The sequence below is a fragment of the Hippichthys cyanospilos genome, chromosome 20, assembly GCF_059441005.1.
Source record: "Hippichthys cyanospilos isolate Australia breed blue-spotted pipefish chromosome 20, RoL_Hcya_1.0, whole genome shotgun sequence".
Lineage (NCBI taxonomy): Eukaryota > Metazoa > Chordata > Actinopteri > Syngnathiformes > Syngnathidae > Hippichthys > Hippichthys cyanospilos.
In genome coordinates, this window is record NC_142388.1 from 11,084,397 (window position 1) to 11,107,340 (window position 22,944).

The 22,944-nt window shown below is 39.2% G+C and overlaps 1 protein-coding gene across 1 annotated transcript in view; it reads left to right on the top strand.

Moving 5' to 3' along the window:
- Positions 1-14,400: 14,400 nt before the first annotated feature.
- The window catches only part of runx2b (RUNX family transcription factor 2b), a 66,471-nt gene continuing 57,927 nt past the window's right edge, over positions 14,401-22,944 (top strand). The window contains exons 1-2 of the mRNA XM_088403734.1: positions 14,401-14,615; positions 14,783-14,890. Coding sequence (XP_088259860.1) covers positions 14,833-14,890 — 58 coding nt within the window. The 5' untranslated portion in view covers positions 14,401-14,615; positions 14,783-14,832. The remainder of the gene's footprint in view (positions 14,616-14,782; positions 14,891-22,944) is intronic.

Here is a 22,944-nt window from a genome sequence, read left to right on the forward strand (position 1 = left end):
CCAGGGACGCCATAAGTCAGGGGTCCACTGTATATATATATATATATATATATATATATATATATATATATATATATATATATATATATATATATGTTGAATGTCAAAGAAATTACATTTGGTCATGTGTTATTAATTGGGAATGTGCTATTTATCGATAATTATTTTTCAACAAACAAAAAATGTATAAAATATTATAGAAATACGCCAAGCACGGCAGCTAACACCACCTGTGTGCATTTTGTGAAACTAGCTCAGCTCTAGGTGAAAAAATTAGCTTGTAAAAAAAGGTTCCTCTCCTGTTTATGTTTACATTTGCACAGTAGCATGTCAATTTTCTTGCAAGTCTTCTCAATAAAAACACGAAAATGTATATTTGGCATTGTTTTTATCTTGCCAAAAATCTCATCATATCTCATACTGGTGGCCTCGATCTCGTGAGCCATCTCGTGAAATTTGTGTCTCGTCCCATTCTTACCACCAAACCGTCTATTAATGATGCGGCGTCTGACGTCTGACTCCGAGGCTCTTTTAGGGGTTGACGGAGTCCACACAGCAATTTTCCGTCTTGGAGGGGGTTAGTATCGGAGGCGCAATTGTGTCTGCGCGTCAAGGTTTTCCGCCTTTTTCTTATGCGACTAGTCCGTCTCCCAGTAAAAGGAAGGGTGCTTTGAATGCATCTGGCAACACAGGCTTTGATGGATGAATGATTTTTGTTTTGAATGCGTTGCCACCACAAGCAGCAAACATCCTCGTTTTATTTCTCTGCGGTGACTCACACTTTCCACATTTAGGACCAATCTGAATGGATCAACGCTCATCAATTAGCATTTGCGGACAGCGGAAAGTCATAAAGCATTTTGATCGATGGCCTTTGGAGCTTTACGTCTGTAATTCAATTAGGATATCATTGGGGACAACACACTTTGTCGTTTATAATTTAATTAACTCCACTTAATTACATTTATAGGCCTTTGCTACTGTGCTTCATCATTCTCCAGCGTGGGACTGGAAGTTTAAACGCGAACAAAGCTTCGTGCCTAATATTTGATTCCATTTTCATTCCAGGAGTTAAAGACTGAAGACTCAGGAAATAACAATTTAAGTCTTTCATCCTCAAAACGATAGCGTGTCTTTATTAAAGTCTTAATTGCTTGTACTGCAGATTGGAAGATACAATACTTTGGATTTTTTTTAAACATGTAATGGTAAAGTAATAATAAAAATGTCACAAAGGGTTAATTCCATTGATTTTGTTTTTTTTCCAACCATAGTTATCAACAAAAGCAAGGTGCTCATTAAAGTAGATAATGAGCTACCAGTAACTCACTACGGGAATGTCAATAGCTCTCATGGCATTTACCCAATCACTGCCCGCCTTCTATTTCAACCATTTTAACTGTGATGTTATAAGTGACTGCAATGATGAAAAACTGTGGGAATCCATGACCTAAAATAATACTCGGCTCTACAAATATTCTGGCAATATAACGACTTAATAATTCACTTCGAAATGTAGTCAACTTAAAGGTTAAATACATTTGAACTTTAGAAAGTAGTACTTTAAAAATCCTTAGTTTATTCTATGAACTCAATGAATCACAAAGATGTATTTATATGTCTTTAAAGAGTCCAGACATTCAATCCTATTCCTTACATTATTTTATTTTTTTCATCGGTTAAATTTGGCAGTGAATAAGTTGAACATCACAATAACTATACTTCTTAGTACATTGCATTTGGCTGGCAAGCAGTCCAGCCCCGCCTCATGCCCCGCCCCCTGCTCAAAGATGGCTGGGATAGGCAACAGCACACCAGTGACCCCAGTGAGGATAAGCGACAGTAGAAAATAGATGGATGATTCTCATTTTTCCAATGATTTGCAAATTTTTTTTCAGTTAAGTACCCCCTAACTAGAGTAAAGCATTCTTGAATTAAAAAAAAAAAGGATTGAAACAATTCTTTGCCAGCCATGTTTGATTTAGTAAGCTTCAGAACTACATGATATTTCCAAAATATAGATCGTGTGTAATATCATTATTTTTGTTTTGTGACCAGACTGCTCGAAAACTTGATAACTGATGACAACCCGCATTCATAGAAAAGGCTCTACCACACAATTTAGCAATAAGTTGCATTATGTTCCAATTGATTTGCTATTAATTTGACAAGTACTGTTCTTGCAGAAACCCTGCTAAAATCTTAGGTGCCCCTTGAAATGCCTTAATGTATCCAAAGGGGTACTCTCCCATTGGGTTACTATTCCAGAACCATTGACTTATTGTATGGTGCCTCCCCCCCCCTACCCCCCCACATAGAAATGACCAACCATCCCCTTCACAACCCCACATTACAGCTTTGTAAAGCGCTGATGTAAAATTGAAGCTAGTCCATGTCAGATTGTATTTTAAATCCAAATTTAAATATAGAGGGCAACCTTTTTTTAGTCTTAAATGATAATCGAAAGACAATATAGTGCATAATTTTGCCACTGGGAAGCTGTCCTGACTTTTCTGCCTGCCAGTATTTTGTCATCCATCAACGCTTGGATCTTCCTCTTTTTTTTTTTTTTTTACCACATTGAAGTAGAAAAGAAGCCTCTTGTCCGCAATGTCCTAAATTCAGCTTGGGAAGGCCTGGGCATCAAGTCACGGCATTATGAAATCATGTGAGGCGGGCAATTATCCGTCACGAAAAGAAGACAGCGAAGGCTTTTGTTTGCGCCATTGTCGTCGCCACACGGGCCACCCTCACAAGCGAGCGCTTCTCGAACGAGAGAGGCTCGCAGCCATCAGGCCGGCTTTGTTCAAGGCGCCAAATAAACAAGAGTGGAACATAATGGGGCGCTTATGTGTAAGATGACAGAGGTTGCTTGGCGTGCCCTTCGCCGACTGAGTCACGGGTCTTTACACTTTCCCGGTGACACATTTCTGTTTGTGACACGGGGCGTCATGTGACTTGCTTTGGGATTGCATCATCACCAAGATGGGTTGTTATTATGTGTGCTGACTTTGCACTTCTGTTGTTTAAACTGGACCCAGCCATCCGCAAAGCGCTTCACCACACAATCACAGTACGTACAGGGTACGGCTACAATTTTCTCACGCTATGTCGTGATTTATCATTCACGCCTCTGTTATATCGCAGACATTTTTGTTGTTGTTGTTTTTTGTGGGACACACGTCCATTGCAGAAACCCTCCACAGACTGAGTTGATAAATGAGTAGATTTTTACTGTGGGCAGCCAGAGAAAGGAAGGAAAACCAAATGTTTTTATATTTTTGCTCAGTGAAGAGTTCTAGGGTTTTAATATTATTAAACTTGATTATACTATTATTCAATCACATGATTGTATGATTGACCCATAAGTAAACGAATGGAGATGCTTGTTACCTGCTAAGAGGTCAATAACTTCCTGTTATTGTTCGTTTTTTGTATTATTTGTTTTCTCCTTCTTCATCTTGGTGAGCAGACTTAGCATGTTCCGTGCTTGTCTGCCCCCTTTGTGCTTGACTGCCCCTTACCTGTTAAAATTTGAACCCCTAAAACCAAACCACTAAACAGTCCCTGCCTTCCGTTTTTTTCAACTTACGATGTGGACCGCAACGTTTTTTTAATCCCCTCTTTGCGCCATTTTTTTGGCCTTACGATGTAAAAAAAAAAAAAAATCTCTTCCCAAACATGGCAGTCAGTGTGCGGCCCGTGTCTACTAGGGGCAATGCGCTCACACATCACTACACGCGTCACTGCTTACATCACTACTATACACTAAATGGGGGCAGGTGTTGTACTCTGCTCCTGCCCAGGAGTTGTATCTATTCCTGCCCTCATTGATCAATGGTTGTGCTAGGAGCTAATCACGTGTCTTGTAGGAGTACCCGTCTCCCTCTTAAAACTCACACACACTTGTTAGGTAGTTGCAAAGGGAGACCGGGAGAGAGCAGCGCTGCACCGAAGCGTTGTGAATCTTTTACCCATGTCTTTTGTCACAAATTGGAATTTCAAGTGTAAACTCTGATATCATGTTTGGTCAGCTACAGGATGCACTCTAATTAAAATTTCGGGCGCCGCTAATGTAACTGCAGAGATTTATCGGGAACTACAGCCAAAGGGAAGGAACGGGAAGGGACAACAGTACAGTTACTAAGGTTTAATAATTTAAGATTTAAGTAATGTACTGCAGTTCAATGTCCGAAGAGTGCCCGGGGCAAGTGCATGTATAGTTAACTTGTGTTATGTGCATTTATTGTTAACTTGTCTGTCAGTTAAAACTGTCAGCATCAAAGCGTGCAGTCTTCCGACTGCTCTCGCCAGTCGCCGACGTGGAGTACTTGCTAGCTAATGGCTAATTTATGCTTGAAGATGAATGCTGGCAACAGGCACTGTACAATAAAATGTCAAAGTAATTAGGTCGGTTTTGAGCGCTCTGAATTGGCAACCAAATGTGATTTCAGGGCAAGTTTGTGTTGTTTGTATCAAGTCATGACTCATGATTCCTGCCACAACAGGTTGCGTGGTATACAGTCACCTGTTCTCGCAAATCGCTTTCCAGTAACAAAATAAAAGCTTTTGAGTCAAAATAGAAGCATTTGTGTCCATACATTATTCTGTACTGTAACGTTTATTTTTAAATAAGGTCCTAGGCTACAATGTTGAAGTGTTATTTTCCTTCATTGATTCACTTCTAAGTATTCTTTGCACTCTCACACCAGTCATACCTCTCCTACACCGTTCCCGTATCGCTGGTGAAAGACTCAATACATGCAGACCTTATCCGCGTCTTTGTTTCGTTTTGATTCGTAGTTGACTGAAAGAGAGATTTTGCACCTAGTTGGCCGAGTCAACAGCAAAGTTTAATTTATCAGTGCTTTACTGTAGGAAATGCCAAAGTGGTGAAAATATGTGTTTGATAGCTGACAACCAATGTCAGTCACCCGTGGGCGGAACGTTTGTTATGAATACTGGGTTCCCACGGGGACCAATTTGATAGGAGGATCATATGTCAGTGAGTGTGCTCTATCGCCACTGTTTTGCATTTTAATGTTAGTCAAATGCCTTTTTGGCTCCTCCACGACTCTCGTGAGGATAAGCGGTCAAGATGATGTCTGGATGAATGTTTCATGGCCCGCGGCATTGAACGACATCATAAAGGGGGTGTGGCAACCACACTGTGAGAAGCACGGCTTGCCAAGCAGACATTTTACTTCCTGGTTAGAAATGTCAGTATCAGTACCTTTTTCAATGAGAAGCCAATGTGCCAAATGTAATTTACATGCATATATTTAACAGTAGAAGTGTAAAAATATCATGATCCAGGTCCTTCAAGTCTTACCAAATTTTGCAGCATTTTCCTGTCACAGCAGTAACTGGTAGTGCATTCTCCTGTGCGGCAACACAAGAAATAGAGCCTTATCGTAGGACGGTCTTGTGTCGAAATACAGTTCCCCTTTGAAAAAAAAAGGTTATTACTTCATGTTTTCCACTCTTTATTTTAATTGAGAATGATCCCAAATATCCGATTTTTGGGGATGTCGTTCTCCCTTGCCTTCATTTCAACGCTGCGTGTCTGACAGAGTAGTCTGTGTGGAAAACCATGGCGCTAACATGGTTTTGGCAGAGCGTGAAAGCGGATATCGACCTAGTTTTAAAATTGACAACCAGACTTGGTCGACTTTTTCCCCATGTCTTTACAATACTGCTTAAAAGTGCAGCATCCTCTATTTTTTATGGTTTAAAATGTCTTGAATTATAGATTATGATTTAGGAAATCAAAATTATGTAAAAAATAAACAGAAGTATTTAAAAAAATCAAACAATCAGAACATGTTTCATAATTTAGATTCTAAGCAGCCACCTTTTGCCAAGATTACATCTAGCTGATGATGTGGTTGATGTTTTATAACTTAAAACGGGTGTCAAACTCGTTTAAGATTGCGGCCGCATGGAGGAAAATTTTTTCCATACTGTAGTAGGCTGCACCAATAAAATCGTGGTTATATATTTATATAACTTTAAAACAACAACTTCAAATTGTATATATATTTTTTTACACTGTCCAAAATTGTACAACATCACAATAAATCATAAAACATTTCAAGCTTTTTAGTTATGAAAACATTCATGACAAAATCCCAAATGCCAGTGGGCCATATGTTTGACACTCCTGCATCAATCCTTATTTAAACTAGAAACATTTTTGACCACTTGAAACATTTGATGCTGAAAAAAGTTGTTCTCGTGAGCATATTTTAAGGCATTTCCGCAAAATTAACATTTTGACTCTTATTTAATACCATTTTTTTCCGTTGGAATATGTTCCCTTGAAAACAGGGGTGTTAAACTCATTTTTGCTGAGCCATTTTCTAGCTACTACTTTCCTCATTTGGCCGATATGATGAGGAAACCAAGTCTGATTTTAAAAAAATGGATTGATGTCTTAGCAGTTTTGAAATCGAAAGGATAAGTTTTTGGATAAGGATAAGGATTTATCCTTTTTGATTTATTGTTGAAGTTATTATAAGAAAACCAACCAAACATATTGCAAAACTTTTTTATTGACGATACATGACAAGTGAAAATTTTGGGAATGAGTTTAGCAAGGAATCATGGCAATTGACATGATTTGCTTTCGAGGGCCAAATAAAATGATGTGGTGGGCCGGATCTGGCCCCCGGGCCTTGAGTTTGACACCAGTTGCTCAAATTGACTTTCGGTTTACAAGGGTTAACAGTGTGAATTTCTTGACTTTTGAATGTCTTCAAGTCCACTTAATTTCTAAGGTTTTTTCAAACCATTGAGACAAGTACTACATACCATAGATTCTATCCGTTCATCTATCCATTCTGTGTACTGTTTACCCTCCGTAGTTTCCTGGGTATATGCAGTATTTATTCTATATCAATCCACTTAGCATACAAGTTAGAGCAAGTTGTCAGCGAACATGTAGGAATCACTGCCTGTCTGTCATCGTGTGCCTTTGAACTTCAACCGAGTGTTTATGCTACAGCATGATTAAAATGAGCGATGAAGGGGGTGGAAGGAATCAGCGGTCAGCTGTCTGCCAGTGATGTGATGATCTGACCCACCTCATTTTTTTCATCATATAAACTCTGACAGCAATTTCTAACGTGTTTAGGTTGTGCTTATGCCATTCGATATTAAACATTTCCCTTATTATTTTCCTTGTGACGCCAAAAACAGACCTCCAGACACCACAAAAAAGATCAGTAGAAGATGTAACTTAGCACCGCGGGACTCGAGAAGAAAATACCCTAATTTTCCGTTTTATACTGTATCCTGGAAAAAAATTGCTTTGGCTTTGCAGGTTACATTTTTTTATTTGCTTGATTTTTGCAATAAAAATGTACATGTTTTTTTTTTTTCTGGCTTGTCTACAAGAAAATTGCATCTCTAATGACAATGTTTAAAAATGAACTAAATACAGGCTTTCAGTATTTTAGAAAGGAGCCAGTATAACACGACGCAGGAATAAATTACATCATGTTGCATTTAATTTACTCTTAATTTGAAATTAGAAATGTATTTGTCCTCTAAGAGCATTTAAAAGCATTCAATTGATTTTGCTGATGACGGAAAAAAACCCTTTTAAAATCTCACATTCCACTTGGTGTACCTTCATGTGCCCCCATTTGAGAAGAACTAGCATAAAATATATTATGGTAATGAACATTTTGCGGTTGACTTTAGTGTTAAGGCACTGTCTTATCTACAAAGAAAAAAAATATTTTCCGTAATTCTCCAATTATAAGGCACACTTTTTCCCAAAAAATGAAGGCCAAAAGTAACTTCAAAATATAGATATATTTTATTTTTATAGTTTTTTTTTAAGTCAACACCATTCGAGGAAGATTGATCTGTCAGCCATATAAGCAGAGTTTGCTGAACAGATGTGTTTTTTGTTATATTCCTCGTATTATTACTTACTATAATTATTGTCATGGGACAAGCTAGCCGAGGCAGATGTCAGTTAACACGGAAAGGTAATTCTTTTGACTCGATTAATAATTTTAGCATATACACAATTATAAAGTCGGTGAAACATGTATGCTGCTCAACTTTGAGTATTTATGGAAGAATGAACTCGAACCGCATCGCGAGGAAAAGGAAAAAAAGAACAGCTTTGCATTCAACGTTACACTGGTGAGGCGTTCACTGACCGCTCACAATGTGGGAAATCTGAAACATTGCTAACAACTCGCACCAAATATATATTTTTTGCGTTGGTTTGCCATATACACGATAGCATAGAAAATACCAGAATTTGACCCAAAAATTACAGGTGTGTCTTACACACAGGTGATATTTGGAGAATTGAGGTATTTCTCAGATTTTTGTTGAAAAAAAAATAGATTCAGAAAATTGAAATGTTTAGTACAGTATCAGGAAATGTCCTCCGTGGAGAAAAATGTAAATCATGTTTTTAGTAGTATATGCCTTTTTTTTCTCAAGCAACAGAAAAATTTGGAGATATTAGATCTTTGAGGTAAAAAAAAAAAATCACAAGTTTTGTTTTGAAGCCATATTGCCTCGCCATCGCTTTCACCTTGGCTGTCATTATCCACTCACACTTTTCCAGAAATAAAAACAACCTCCATCCAAGCTCAAGTAAGGAAGGAAACCATAGCGAGCGCGTGTAATTTTCAGCAACACGTGAAACCTCGATTAGGTTTCTGCGAGGTCTTGTGATAACAATGTTGAAGGTGCGCGCATGTGTGGTCCCGACTGGTAGAGCGGCAGGGTGGGCCTTTCAGAACCCAGACCAGAACTCACGGCGCGTCCAAGCTCTTCATCTTCAACTTGAGTCTCTGGCGTATTCGCCCACCGGAGGAGAACATTTTATGAATTAAATATTATATTCTGTATAGTATTACAGGCTTTCACATGAACACAGCTGCCAGGAATTGTCCGGACACAGCAGGACCCCCCCCCCCCCCCCCCCCCCCCCAATACCATGCCCTGTTTACATCCAGCAACAGTGTGATTTAGAAAGGTTAAATCCGCCAAAACACTGGCTTTTGCATGAACCCCAGACGTCGTCGCAAATGCGCTCTTGCGTGACTCGCTCGTCTCCTCTTACGACGTAATTGTCCCAAATCCCCTCCAATCAAGGACCTTCATTTTTGTGTTTTTGCCTCCACAGCCTCAAAAACAAAAACAGAAGCTTGAGTTGGCATGGGCCCACCGCCGGATCAGATCTGGGATTGGTTGAACTCAACCTCCATGGTTGGGGTTTGGCGGGATGGAGGTGAGTGAATCTCATAACTAACAAGAATGTGGATGATTTAAAAAAAACAACATTCTTTTAAATACACTATATAATATAGGTCATAGATTTTCAACCTGCATGGTTTATGCACTTAGGGATTTATGTGTGTGTATATATATATATATATATATATATATATATATATATATATATATATATATATATATATATATATATATATTATTATTATATAAAATCCTAACCCAATATATATTAAATAAACCATGCAAGTTGAAAATCTATGATCTTATTTAAGTTCATAACCGAGAATGTCTCCTCACACAAATACGTCGAACCGAACAAGCTTAGCATTTTCTTACCAAATCCTTGAATCTCTCGGAAACTTGTCCATATCCAGCTGTCGGTAAAAGTTGGTAATACAAAGCTGCTGGTGCTGACCGCAGTCACTGCGTCACACTGCAGCTCAACTTTCCTCCTTTTGTTGATCGTTGCCATTTTAGAAAATTAGGGGCTCATACAGTCAATTACTCACATACTAATTTGCTGTTCGTAATTGAACCTATAGATGGCAGCATTTAGCACACGCAGGTGACAACGCTGCTGCCCAATGTATTAATTCTCCATGCTGGCCAGACGTTATTGATTTTATGACGGAGCCAGCGGGCCGGATGGAAATTGACCACGGGCCGCATTTGGCCCCCGGGCCGGACTTTGGACATGTCTGCTTTAAGGCTTTCTGTTAAAGATAATGAAGCAAATTAGGATCATGTTATTTAGTTATTTTCACACCTCTAACGCCGTGCACTATCAATCATTGAAAAAACATCAATCAAACGTTTAAAAAATATTACTGTAAATGGCCCCTGGGTCATAGTTTGGACACCGCTAAGCTATCCTACTCATTGTAGTGCCATACTGTAAAACAGGAGTTGAGAAATTTAAAACTGCCCCCAGTGGCCAAGATGAGCACACAAGACGGAGCATCTTCATTTAAGTGTGACATTTTTGGTGGGGCTAGAATATTTTTCTTTTTTCCAGGGTGGTCACGAAGCAAATGAAACTCATATCTCAAGGCACCACTATGAAGTTCAGCTAAATATTAAGAGCTTTGCGTGCGCCACTCGGGATGTTTCCTTCCACAGCAGTCGTCTTTTCCGATTTCTTTTTCATCCCATCTTTCAGGCTGGGTCGCGACGTCCAAATTACACTGCCGTCAGATTGCGAGTAATTTGCCGCGCTCGTCCGTCCCGCACCTTCAGCGCTTCTGACAGCGGGGCATCCGATCTTGTTGGCTCTCCGCGCTAAAAGTTGTTATTCGAAAGTCTAACGTTTCCAAATATCCAGAAAGTACAGCGGGGATATTTTTAGCGGGAAAGGTAAACGCCACGGCTGACACCGCGCATTAAATCTCCGAGTGGAAATAGCCAGCGTGCGTCTGGTCGATGCCCGGGGCGTGTTTGCCAGCTGCCAGCAGACGCGCGGCGACGGCCAATACCGAGCTGGTGCTGTGACCCGGGAGGCATGTTCTTGTTTTAGACGGCAAATATTTACCGAGCGGCGAGCGCCAAAGTAAATTCTCCTCCGCGCAGAAATACGGTAAGTGGCGAGGACGTGAGGAATTGCTGGGCGGCTCAGATTTAACGTCATTACTCTTTATTGTCCTAAAACACACACACATGGAGCCTATTAAAATGTGTTTAATCACGACTAATTGGGCCCCACCGACACCAATTATACAAATAACTGTATAAGATTTCATAGCTCATAAATATAGACTTTATTGATTTAAGCGGGGGATTTAAATACCTGACAATGGGACAAACCTCATCATAAAACCTGATACCTGTAGGAGATCTGTATAAACATCATCAGTGTGTACATTAGCCCGCCAAAAGAATCGGAACAGTGAGACAAATTCGTTTGAACTTAAAACATTTGCCTTTTATTTCAAGGTTTTACGTGTGGAGGTTTTTCATATCAGCAAAAGTATTGGAACGTGTGACCGACAGGTGTGTGGGGCTGTCCGTTCAAGTTAAAGTAATATCTAGGATAGTGGTCTCAAATGATTACTCCTGGGGGTACACGAGATTTTACAGGGTTTCTGCAGGTATCAGATTATGTAATAAAATACTTTTGTTGTTTTGAACTGTAAGTTTTCCTTTTCAAATTAAGAGCAAAATAAATGGAACATGAAGCAACATATTTCAAAATTTTTGTATGGCTCTGTCAAATGTTGCATGGCTTTATTTTGTTAAGTTTCGCCCACATGCACATTGTCATTCATGTCACAAAATTATGGTAGAACCGATCTGCACAAATCTGTCCCTATGAATATATACGAATATACAGTAATTCTAAATTTATTAAATCAGATAGAAAGGTGAAAGTAAGGCAGTACCTGACTGAAACAGTATTTCTCGTCATTGAAAAATGGTTGACAACCACTGATCTTAGAGACCTATTGCGAAACGGAACAGCTCCGAATGGGTGTTTACGAATGTGTCTACGGCGCACATTCAATGGAAAAATTATAATAAAACCCCACAAAAACTTGAGTTTCAGGCATACTCCACTATGCTATACAGTACATTACCATACTATACTATATGATACTATACTATAAACAATTGGCCTGTCGTGGCTGATACCAGGAGGCAGCCATCTACGTTGCCACTATTACTGCCAGCCTCTGTTATTTTATCCCTGAAAACCTTCCGATTATCGGTGATTTTCAGTCCTTTACTGGGCACAGCGGCCGCTTTCAGACGGTAGTCTAAACAAATAAAAACAGCCCTTATTAGGCACACGTTTTCCTATTTTTAAGTCCTAAACAGGCAAGAATTTTTTAGGATTTTAGAGAAATTTAGGGGTACGTTATCATTTAAGCAATGGCTGTTCCATATGCTTTCGGTCGTTTCCCTATTTAGACTATCGGCCGAAAGCGGTGGCTGTGCCAAGTAAAGGGTTAAACCAGGATCTTTGTAAGGAGGAACAAGAGATTCCAAAAATCAACTTGGCAGTGACTTAAAGAGGTTAGGTTTACATTTTATAGTGCATTTTACTTTCATTTCATACTGCAAAATAATGCAGATGAATCTCTGAGTAGCACTATATTCTCGCACATTTTATTTGGATTTAGGCAGGGATGCACATTACTGGTACGCCTGCGTAATAGACATCACTGATCCAGAACATCGCGTGCTACACATAGCGCATTTGAATACTCTACCTAACTTTCCCCCATGACGACAACTGAGTCTGAGCTGAGCATTTTTTTTCTTCGTGAAAACTGGCTTCAAGATGTGCCATGGCTTGAAGCAAACTTTAAGGTGGTGTAAGATTTACCATTCATGTCTTTAGCTAGTAGACAAAATCGTAGTGTTTGATACAGGGTCGAAAATGTTCAGTCATCCTTTATTTGACGAGGGTAAAGGGCATGTGATTGTAGCGCAACTTATAACTAACAGACAAGAAATAGCTAATCTCCCTCTTGTTATGTGGCGAGACAAACTACAGGAACAATGCAAGTTCCTATTCTGAGGAGGTGAGAGTTGGCGATGGTAACGGCTCTCTTGACCTTGTCAGGGTTCGTTCAACTTTGCCAAACGTCAACAATAGGTTCAAAATTTCCTTACCACAAAAAGAGTACAGGCAGACGTTTGGCAAAATTTTGCAGACCTCTGGCGACATTTTAATCAACATTGAGCACCTTTAAGCGCACCACGAAAAGATTGAAAAAACCGATAACTTCCTAGCGTTTGCCCCCTCAGTGGGATAGGGTCTTAAGATTGGCCTCACGTCTAAGCAGTATTGTTGGTTCAGTCATACACGGTATACGTTCATGTCTTAAATACAGTGAGGTCGACGTGTTAACCACTTTTCAGGTTCCCCATGCTGTCAACTAAATGGAAAACCGCAAGGCAAAAGAAAAACCAAAAACCAGACTTATTTTTATCATGTCAGTCATTTTTATTCCCCCTAAAGGGTTGAGCGCTATTAGTTTAGAGGTGCATTAATCTATAACTAATCGATAATCACAATGGATAACTCTATTTGATAATCACTTCATGATCTTAATGAGCAAACTAATTGTCACTGCGTTGAATCACAATGAAGCATTTGCAAAGATTAGTTTTTCTTTTGAAAGGCAACAATCAATGTTTTAGACTATTTTGAAACATGCGTTTGGGTTAGGGTAATGGCAATGAATCATTGAAAAAAAAAGGGCATTTCCTTCATTGTCACTTGAAAAAAAAACATTTTTGAATGAATGTATTGGAGTGAATGGAAATTTAAAACCTATTAAAAAAATCATAGATTAATAAACAAAATTGAGTAACAATTATTAGTTGCTATGGAATTGAGAGTTTTGGCAGGTCTAAGAATGTAATTTATACGATCAGATATCTTTTTTTCCTTCATGAACAGATCCTTTATCATTGTGTCAAATCAAAATGAAACATACACAAACATGCTTGTATTTTTTCAAATATTTGCTACAGAATCAGTAGATTTTCTTTTCTAATTGGAAAACATTCCTAATTTTGAGTAAAGGAATGGAAACTGACATCATTTTTGAACTTCTGATCTATTGATTTTTGAAAACAAATTGCCAATTAACCGTTTATTAAAATCATTGAAATAAGTTTACTTAAAGCATAACACTTGCATCCCTTAATAAAAATGAGTTTCTTACTCTATGTTTATTAAGTGAGAATTGCGCCGCATATTTCAACTGTACAGTATGCCAAATGATTCTGAAGAACCACTGCACTGTAAATATTGCCCCCGGCATCAAATCCTCCCCCTTTGGCTTCTTCTGCTGAGTCACCGGCAAGTTAGTGACAAACTGACTTTCTCGCCTTCATTCCACACATTCCCTTGGCGGCTTCCGCGCGCACCTGACGCGGCGGCTCCAACGCTCATTCCGTCTTTGAGACGCAGCAGAACAGTTTCACCTCTCATGTGGGACACGCCCCTTTCAAAAGCAACTTTTCAACACCTCTCGCCTGTGCGCAGCCTCCTCGGATCCGAAAAAGCTGCTTTGGAGGAGAGAAGGGGCCCGGAGCCTAGCAGCGCGGCCGAACCACACGAGGAGGAGGAGAGAGGGAAACCACAATGAGGGTCCGGCCCACCGTGGCGGTGACGTCGCGGGGGCACGTGAGGGAGGCTCTCCAGTGAAGGCGCGTGGAGGGCAGGAAAAGCACTTTTTAAAGCCGCTGGTGCCGTTTTGGGGTTTTTGCGCGAGGTGCTCCTCCAAAACAACCACAGAACCACAGACGCGCGGCTCGGGGCTTGGCGTGGCCGGAACGTCAATGGTTAATGGTCGCGGGCCAGCAGCACCAGTCACAAGGACGGCGCTAAGCGAGTAAGTACGCCGCACCATCTGAATTATTTTTTTCTTCTCCTCCATAAAACCAACGCCGGCTTCTTCCTTGTGGTCGTCCGAATAATTGATACGTAAACGCATGTCTCGCGGCTTCCCGAATTTATTTTTTCACCCCCCAACCTCCTCCCCCCGGTGACATGGTTTAGGACGTGTCAAGGTTCACGGAAACCGCCGAGGAGCGAGAGACGGTCCCGGCATGGCGTCAAACAGCCTCTTCAGTACCGTCGCACCATGCCAGCAGAACTTCTTCTGGGGTGAGTAGCGTTTTGATTCCTCGCACGCTGTTGGGGTTTTAGGGGGAGCGGGGGTCTCCACATCAGGTGTTTGGATGTGAGGGACTCAAGCATCCTGGATGACCGTTAACGGGAACTGCCTTCAATCAGGGTCAAATATTTCGTTCCTCGCACAAAACCAAAACGAGATCCTCCAGATGCGCGGTGGACAATTTCAACCTTGAACCAGACACATGTTTGAAATTTCAACAATTTGTGTAAAAAAAAGTTTCAGGGGCTACATTTTGGCAATAGTGATAACTGCAGCGGATTTAACATTGATCTACAACCGCAAAACCATCAAGTAATGGCTATCTGTATTCATCTTCCTCTCGAAGTCTGATTTCCAGAGTAGGAATCCTTTTCAGGCGACAAAGCTTGAGTTTCAGGAACCACATTTTGGCACATAATACAAAAAGCAAACCATGAAAAACAATACGAGATTCTCATTTAAGTGCCTTTTGTTTGCCTTGTACCCTATTCAGCCTGCGTATCTACCCGTAATTTAACACAGCGGAGGATTTTTTATTTTTTAACACTTTGCCGAAAATGGCAATAAGATATGAGACAACCTTTTTTTCCACTGTAATACCCATAGTAATAACCAACATAGTTTGCTTTTGTTTATTATGATCAGCTAATTTCTCCACAACGGTCAACGCAGAAAAACAACTGTGCAATTTTGAGTGCCTTTAATTTGCTGCACAGTTATTTATAAAGTTTCCAAAGAATTCTCACATCTAAGCTGGACAAACGGAAATCTGGCCAACTTTAGATACATTCTTCCTTTTAAAAAAATGTAAAGATCTTTTCAAGACATTCAGTACCTGGAGTTTGAGAAGCCACATTTTGTCAACGTGCATAATGAATAATGTCCATTGTACAGCACCCAAAGCATCCTACATAAAGGTCTCAATTCTCCATTCAGTTTGCACATCTAAATTAGCATAATAGACATCCCTCTCAGAGAATGATTATCAACGTTTTGTGAATTCTTGCAGATGCAACAGCAATGCGGGACAAAGTGGCAAATTAAAGGCCATGTGTAGCTTTAAACAATGCTGGGACTGGAACCATCAAACACATATTTTAGTCTATGTAAAAGTCAAAATAGTAAGGTACACAAAAGAGATCAAAAGTTGGTAATTATAAACGTGCAGAAAATATCTTTCACAGGCTTAATAGGTTTCAGACGTGCACACTATAATTTATGAGCTTTTGTTGTTGTTTTTGTCCTTGTGTTTTTGTATCGTAATGGTTTTGTCACATACTATAACATAAAATGCTCTAGAAATATCCCTCAACTTTTAGGAATATTACTGTCTGCTCTTAACAGAAGTTTAATGATTTTCAGTTGTCTGTGCATTGTAATTTATGTTTTTTTTTTTTTTTTGTGGTCTTTTTGCATGATGCTGGCGTCTCGACACGACGGGCTCAATGTGAAACGTCAGTGTTGTGGAAATTCCCGGCTTCATTTGGAAAGATTACGATGTACTTTAAACGGTAGCTTCGTGATTTTCAGACGTGAGCGTATGGTATGGTCCCTTTTAGTTGCTATTGTTGTGGTCTTTCTGCTTTGTGGCGTCGGCTTGACACGACTAACTCAAGCGAAAATCAATTGTGCTGGAGCCTTTTGGTTTTTTATTGTGTAGCGGAAAGTCATGTTGCATCAAAATCATGATTTATGACGCATTGTTGTGGACTTTTTGGATTGTGGCGGCATTTTATAAAATGTACAAAAGCAATGTTATGGAAAGACTTGGGTGGTCTTTTGATTTCAAAAATCATTTGGAAACATTCATATCTATTGTTATTTGTGATACCTTAGTCTGTGGAATTTATGGTCTCGTTCTGATCGGCAAGATAGTTTGCCTTTTATGCATTTTACATATATATATATATATATATATATATATATATATATATATATATACAGTATATATATATATATATATATATATATATATATATATATATATATATATATATATATATATATATATATATATATACTGTATATATATATATATATATATATATATATATATATATATGTAAAATGCATAAATGCATAAATATATATATATATATATATATATATATATAGTTATTTTAGAGAGGCGGGTACGCGGTTGTTTTCTGTGGATGGCATACTTATGAGCAATTTGGGGAGAATTTTTAGCATGTATTTATTTATTTATTTATTTATTCAGATGTTCTCAGTGCATTTATTTGGTCACCAATTACACACAAATTTTGGATATTCATGAGCCAGGCTGGTCTCAATTCTCTGCAAATCATGAGTGCACACTATACAGAAAAAAAAAAAAGTTGTACAAAGAGATGGAAGGTCCATCTTCTGGTCATATCGCTCATCGGTTATCTTTTTTTTTTTTTTTAAATTCAACTCGGTGATAGCCTTCAAAATCCGTTCCAGTTCTTCTGACCGTTTTGCATTGTGGCGCTCAAATTTTAAACAAACATTTCCATGCCAGCTACTCTGCTCGCTCTGTATCCTGAGCAGCCGGATCCAAATCAAATATCTCCAAGATGTTTGTCAGAAGTCTCCCGGCACCCCGCACACATCTGCTGTGGGCCTCTCTACAGAAGCAGCGTCGGCTTCTTAATGCGCTCCAGCGTCTTCCACCAATCACTGCCGCCTATTACCGCATTAACCTCTCACCCACCGCGAGCGAGCGCGGCAGGAAATTGAAAGCAGGATGATGCTCAGGTGTGAAGGGGGGGGAGGACGGAGGAGGCGAGGGGCGCGCTCCGGGCCGACCGGCCGATCGCTTATCGATTCTCACGGCGTCCCGCTGATTGATGTCGCCTCCGGCGCCTTTTTACGATCATCTGGCTCGTAAATATGTCAGCGCTGCCACAAAATGTCCCCGGGACCACCGGAGTGTTGGGCTGTGTTTGTAATTTTAAAATAAAAACAAGTATTATGTATCATGGGGGAAAAACTCGGATCGGTGTTCCAAAAGACGTAATAATAATTCTAATCCCTAATCTATACACAAAATAAACACAATTTCTTTGTGTTCCCTCTACATGCCATAGTAAATAAGTGAATATTTTGTGGAAAGAACATATGAAAAAACAAAATTTCCGGTGTTTATTATATATAAACATCAGAGTTAACTGGTAAAGAACATTATTTTTAAACGTTGCTCCAAACAGCCAAAGAGCATATTAGTTCATGGAATGATGGATTTCAAGGACATTGAATGAATTTTGAAGCAAAAGTGTTTAAAGTTTTGCCACATTCATCTTTCATTGGTGCACATCATCTACAAATCCCTTATTTTTATACACTTCAATTGCGATTTAAACAGTTTTGCTGCTATGAAATGAAGGTTAAGACCTTGTTTTTGTAGGAATTGAGTACAGTAGTACCTCTACTTCCGAACGCCTCTTGCTACAAGAGAAAATTCAAGATACGAAAGGCGATTTTGTTGGAATATGTGACACGGGACACCAGCGCTCGCGCCAACATGACAGTAATGTAATATGTTATCACAACCCGTCATGTCTATTATATTTGTGATGCATATTTATAATTTGTTAATATTCGGGCTTGCCCACAATAGTTTTTTTGCATTGACGTTTACTGCGCTCTTCTACTTTTCATCCTGACTCGTTTCATCCACACTTCCCACCAACAATTTACACCGCAGAACTAATAAACATAAAATTGACATTAGCTACGGCTAACATTGTACAAGTTCACATAAAAACACGTATGTAACCTCGCACTTTGGAATGTTGCGTCTAATGTTAGCGTTGTTAGCACATTAACAATGAAATCACACAGGAAGCACTTCGCATGGCCCCAAACTCAAATGCTCAAAATAATCCCCAAAATAATTGTTATTGCTCCTGTGGACTTGTAATTGGTTCCTGGACCACTGGAAGTTAAAAATGAAAGGCGTCTCTTTCTGCACTCATCACAACACACCAGCACCACCTCAAGGCAAACAAGTGAACTACACTCATTGTCAACTGCTACAATTAATATGATTAATTGAGTGTTTAGGATCATGATTCTGTACATGTGATTTGATTATTATGCACTAGTGTAATTTTAATATGTATTTGTTGCAGTTTTTGATGCATTTTTATCATTTTATAATATTAATTTAGTGGTTTTAGGACCATTTTTGGGAGGCCTGGAATGGATTAGAATAGTTACATTTAAAAGTGGCCCTACTTATGAAAGATTCACGTTACGAAATTACTTCCAGAACAAATTAATTTCATAAGTAGAAGTTCTACTGTATTCTCCAAAAACATGCCTTTCGTTTCTTAAAACTTAATGTCCTTGTAATAATGCATAACAATGACATAATACATCTGGAATAATGCGTTTTTAGATTTAAATAGAAAAACAGACTTTTTATGCAATGATGTGAATGAATGCTACATCACATTATATCAGCGCTTTTATATTGGAAATCAAATCAAATAATTTCTTTACAAGCAGCAAAATCTGCCCATTTTTGTCCCTCTCAGTGGATTTTACCACTACCTGTCCACAGTCACACTTGTTCAGTGCTCAGTCAACAGCCAATCACGGCTCACTTTGCGAACGTCACATGAGCTGTGAACTGTGATGTCACATGTCTGCCCCCTGAGATGGATGAAAACAAATGGATTGTGTTGCTTAATCCATATCTCACCAACAGAATATTAATCAGAATGTTGTGCTTGACAAGTGGGGTAGCATAGAACATATTATTGTCAAGAAAATCTTCAACTTGACTTCCCCTTTAAGTGACTCAAAGTTAGGCAGCGGAAATAATCAATTTAGTATATTTGTGTTTTTTTTCTGGCCACCATCTCCATATTCAGGTATCCTACTTTGTTTTGAATGATATGACACAATAATGTACTGCAAATAATTTTGCGTATCCCCAAGGAACGGGTCTCAGCCCCCATTTTGAAGAGCCCTGACTTAGCTAACATTGGACATGTAAATTGCTATGTATATTTTGAGAACACTAAGGATTAATCATCTTTTCCATCATCAGTCAACTTAAATCCCGTGTGTGAGATTCGAGACGTCCACGATGTTTTCTCAACTTGTTCCTGCTGGACCGTTTTTTTGGGGTGGGAGAGGTTTTTTTTTTCTTTTTGTGAGAGTGTGTGTGTGCATGTGTGTGGCGTCAGCTTTTTTTTTTTTTTTTTTTTTTTCAAGACGTAAGAATCTCTGTTTTGTTTGCCATAGCGCCGCATTGCTGCCGTCACGGACACTTTTAATTTAGGCTGCCGGCGCATTCCCGCAAAAAGATGACGCTTGCGAAATATTCCCAACAGCGTGGAGATTTGTCTTGGCTTTGCGTACATATTTAATTGCCCGAAATACATTTTTTGGCTTGGCGGCGGCGGCATGAAAGTCCTCGACTCATGTGGCAGCCACTCAAGCGCCAGCCCTTGTCTGCTGAACACATAGTGGCCTTATTAAAAACTTAATTACAAAAAGATAATTAAGTTTTGAGGGCAATTATTTTTGCATGGACGGTCCTAAATCAACAGCATCAAAAAAAAAAAACGCTGGGAAAATACCTAAAGCCGGAAAACTTTCTAGAGACTGCTTCTGGTCCTTTAATGTTGCCTTTCATCTAATGTATGAAAAGCTGTTAGAGCATTTATTCCAAATCATTGATGTCAGTCGAACAATTTAGAGCACTAGTAGAACGTTAAGGGTCTGTAAAGGGAATTCTGCAGTTCATTTATGAATAATACACTGTACATGTCTGAAAGATATTTTTGTGCAAATACAGAGCTAACTCAGTTTTGGACAGCCATTGAAGTGTTTTCCTGATTTCTTTTTTTTTCGATGAGGGGCCAGTGACGTGTTTGGGCTCCGGCTTATTATAGCGTTATAAAAGTACTTGACCAGCCACCACCCTTATAGACACCCGCCTACGTTGATCCCTCAGAAGGATTGAGGCTTTAGAGTGCCTCATTGTCACAACGTAGAAAAGCCCCATGAATATTCTCTCGTAAGGGATTATATTTGCGTTGTCCAATCTTTGCTTATAACCGAATTTCCTTAATCGGGAAACAACGGTACATGTCCTGCGCGAACGTGCAAGTATGTTAACAAAATGCAGTACATGTGTAACAACACAAGCAATAAAATGCAAAAATATATTTTCCAAAACCTGTTCATTAAACAAAAACTGCAGTATTTAGAACATGTACGGTATATGAACCCAGTACTGGAAAATGCAAAAACATGGTACAAAAACCGTTTAGAGAATAACACCAATACAGTACAGTACTGTACTGTACAGTGAGTGGTTTACGAGATTAATCCGTTCCGCGTTTGGGATTGCGAATTCGCTGTATGGCGGGCAATCCAAACCTATGTTAATTAGCTAATGCGTGTAAAATCCCAGGTAAAAACATCAAAATTGTATACACATATTAAAAATCGGTATCAATTGGTATCAAAATAGTATACCTAGTGCTAAGTATTTACTGTATAATATACATGTATACAATTAAATAACATCATAAATAAAAACATATATAAAGGATTTATTTACCTTTGAGTGATGTGACAAGCTTGTTATGGCCATATTTCCTAGTGAGGGTTGCCCAGGCTAGACTAGCATGGCCTTCTTTGTATTTCTTGATTATCTCCAGCTTCGTTTCTATATAAATCATGTTCTTACTTCTCTCTTTAATATTACTAGAAATGTAGGGACCCATGGCTAACCCATTCAAGTTTGGATTAAGCACTACAATGCACAATAAATACCATATTGAAAGCACTCTCAAATGAGATCAAGTCTTTAGGCAGCCATCTTTGTGACCCCGTGCACTGACCAAAAGCAGACCAGCATCTTCATGACTCCGTGACGCCGACCAATAGTTGACCAGTATCTTAGGAAGTGGTGACGCCGACCATTAGCATACCAGCGTTTCAGTGACGTGACTCTTTCCAACTCCGACAGTCTCCTGAATGTTTTTAACCTTGTATCCCTCCTCGCTCATTCGGATACATTTCATTCTCTCTTCCACGATCCTTTCCGTTTTTTCCTGTGGACGCCATGATCTACAAGACGTTAATGAATAAGATTAAAATCTTTCGTAATTATAGCCAAACTCATAACAATAAAGAGTCACTTACATGTCGCCGTTTGGGGTCTGATGATTGAAGATTGAAAACAGTCATAGTTATTCCATTGTGTTGAGCAGGAACTTCCTGTGTTTGCGGAACAGTGGGCGTCAGAAATGCGTCCGGGTTCTGAATATCAGAAGTTCCGTTGCAAGGGATCGATTGTCAATGTAATATACATGAAGTTGTAAAAAAATTAATGCATACGTTTTTTTACTGATTCGGAAATTTCCATTTAAAAGAGGCCTGTAGTTGGGAATAATTACCGTATTGAAACCACCAGAAGCTTTAAGTAGACTTGAGCTTTAAGTTAACTCTACCTGCACGCCCGAGGACTAATGTGCCCCTGCCCATTACCCACAATGGAATGGATGTTTTCTTAAAAGGCCAGGCTCAGCCTGTGCTGTCTCACAGTATGTCTATCCATCTATATTCTAGAGTATCTGTGGACAAGCCCCCCTCCCCCACATGTACGCCTCCGCACCCCTCTGTCACACACAGCCACAAGCACACTGCTTGTAAGAGTCGTGAAGATTTGTTGCCATAACGCCCTTTTATGATGCAATGACTCTGTCAATATAGAATAACGAGCTGTGATTTAGTTTTAAGCAAAAGTGCCTTCATTTGCATTTGCATTGAACAAGATCGAGTAGTAACAGGCTGTTAGACTGCTTCATATTCCACGTTAGGACTCAGAATGGGAGCCTTTTTGAAGTACATTTGGTAGGCGCTGCTATAAAGGCTTTAGAAAAAAAAATAAAATAAACACAAACCACTGAAATCGTAAAGTGAAGCGTGAAGTGGCAATGGAACTATACTTTTCATGCTTCAAAAAATTTACCAGAACAATGCTGAACAAAGTAGCATCATTTTTCCTGGATTTAGAAACTAAAGTGGTATATAA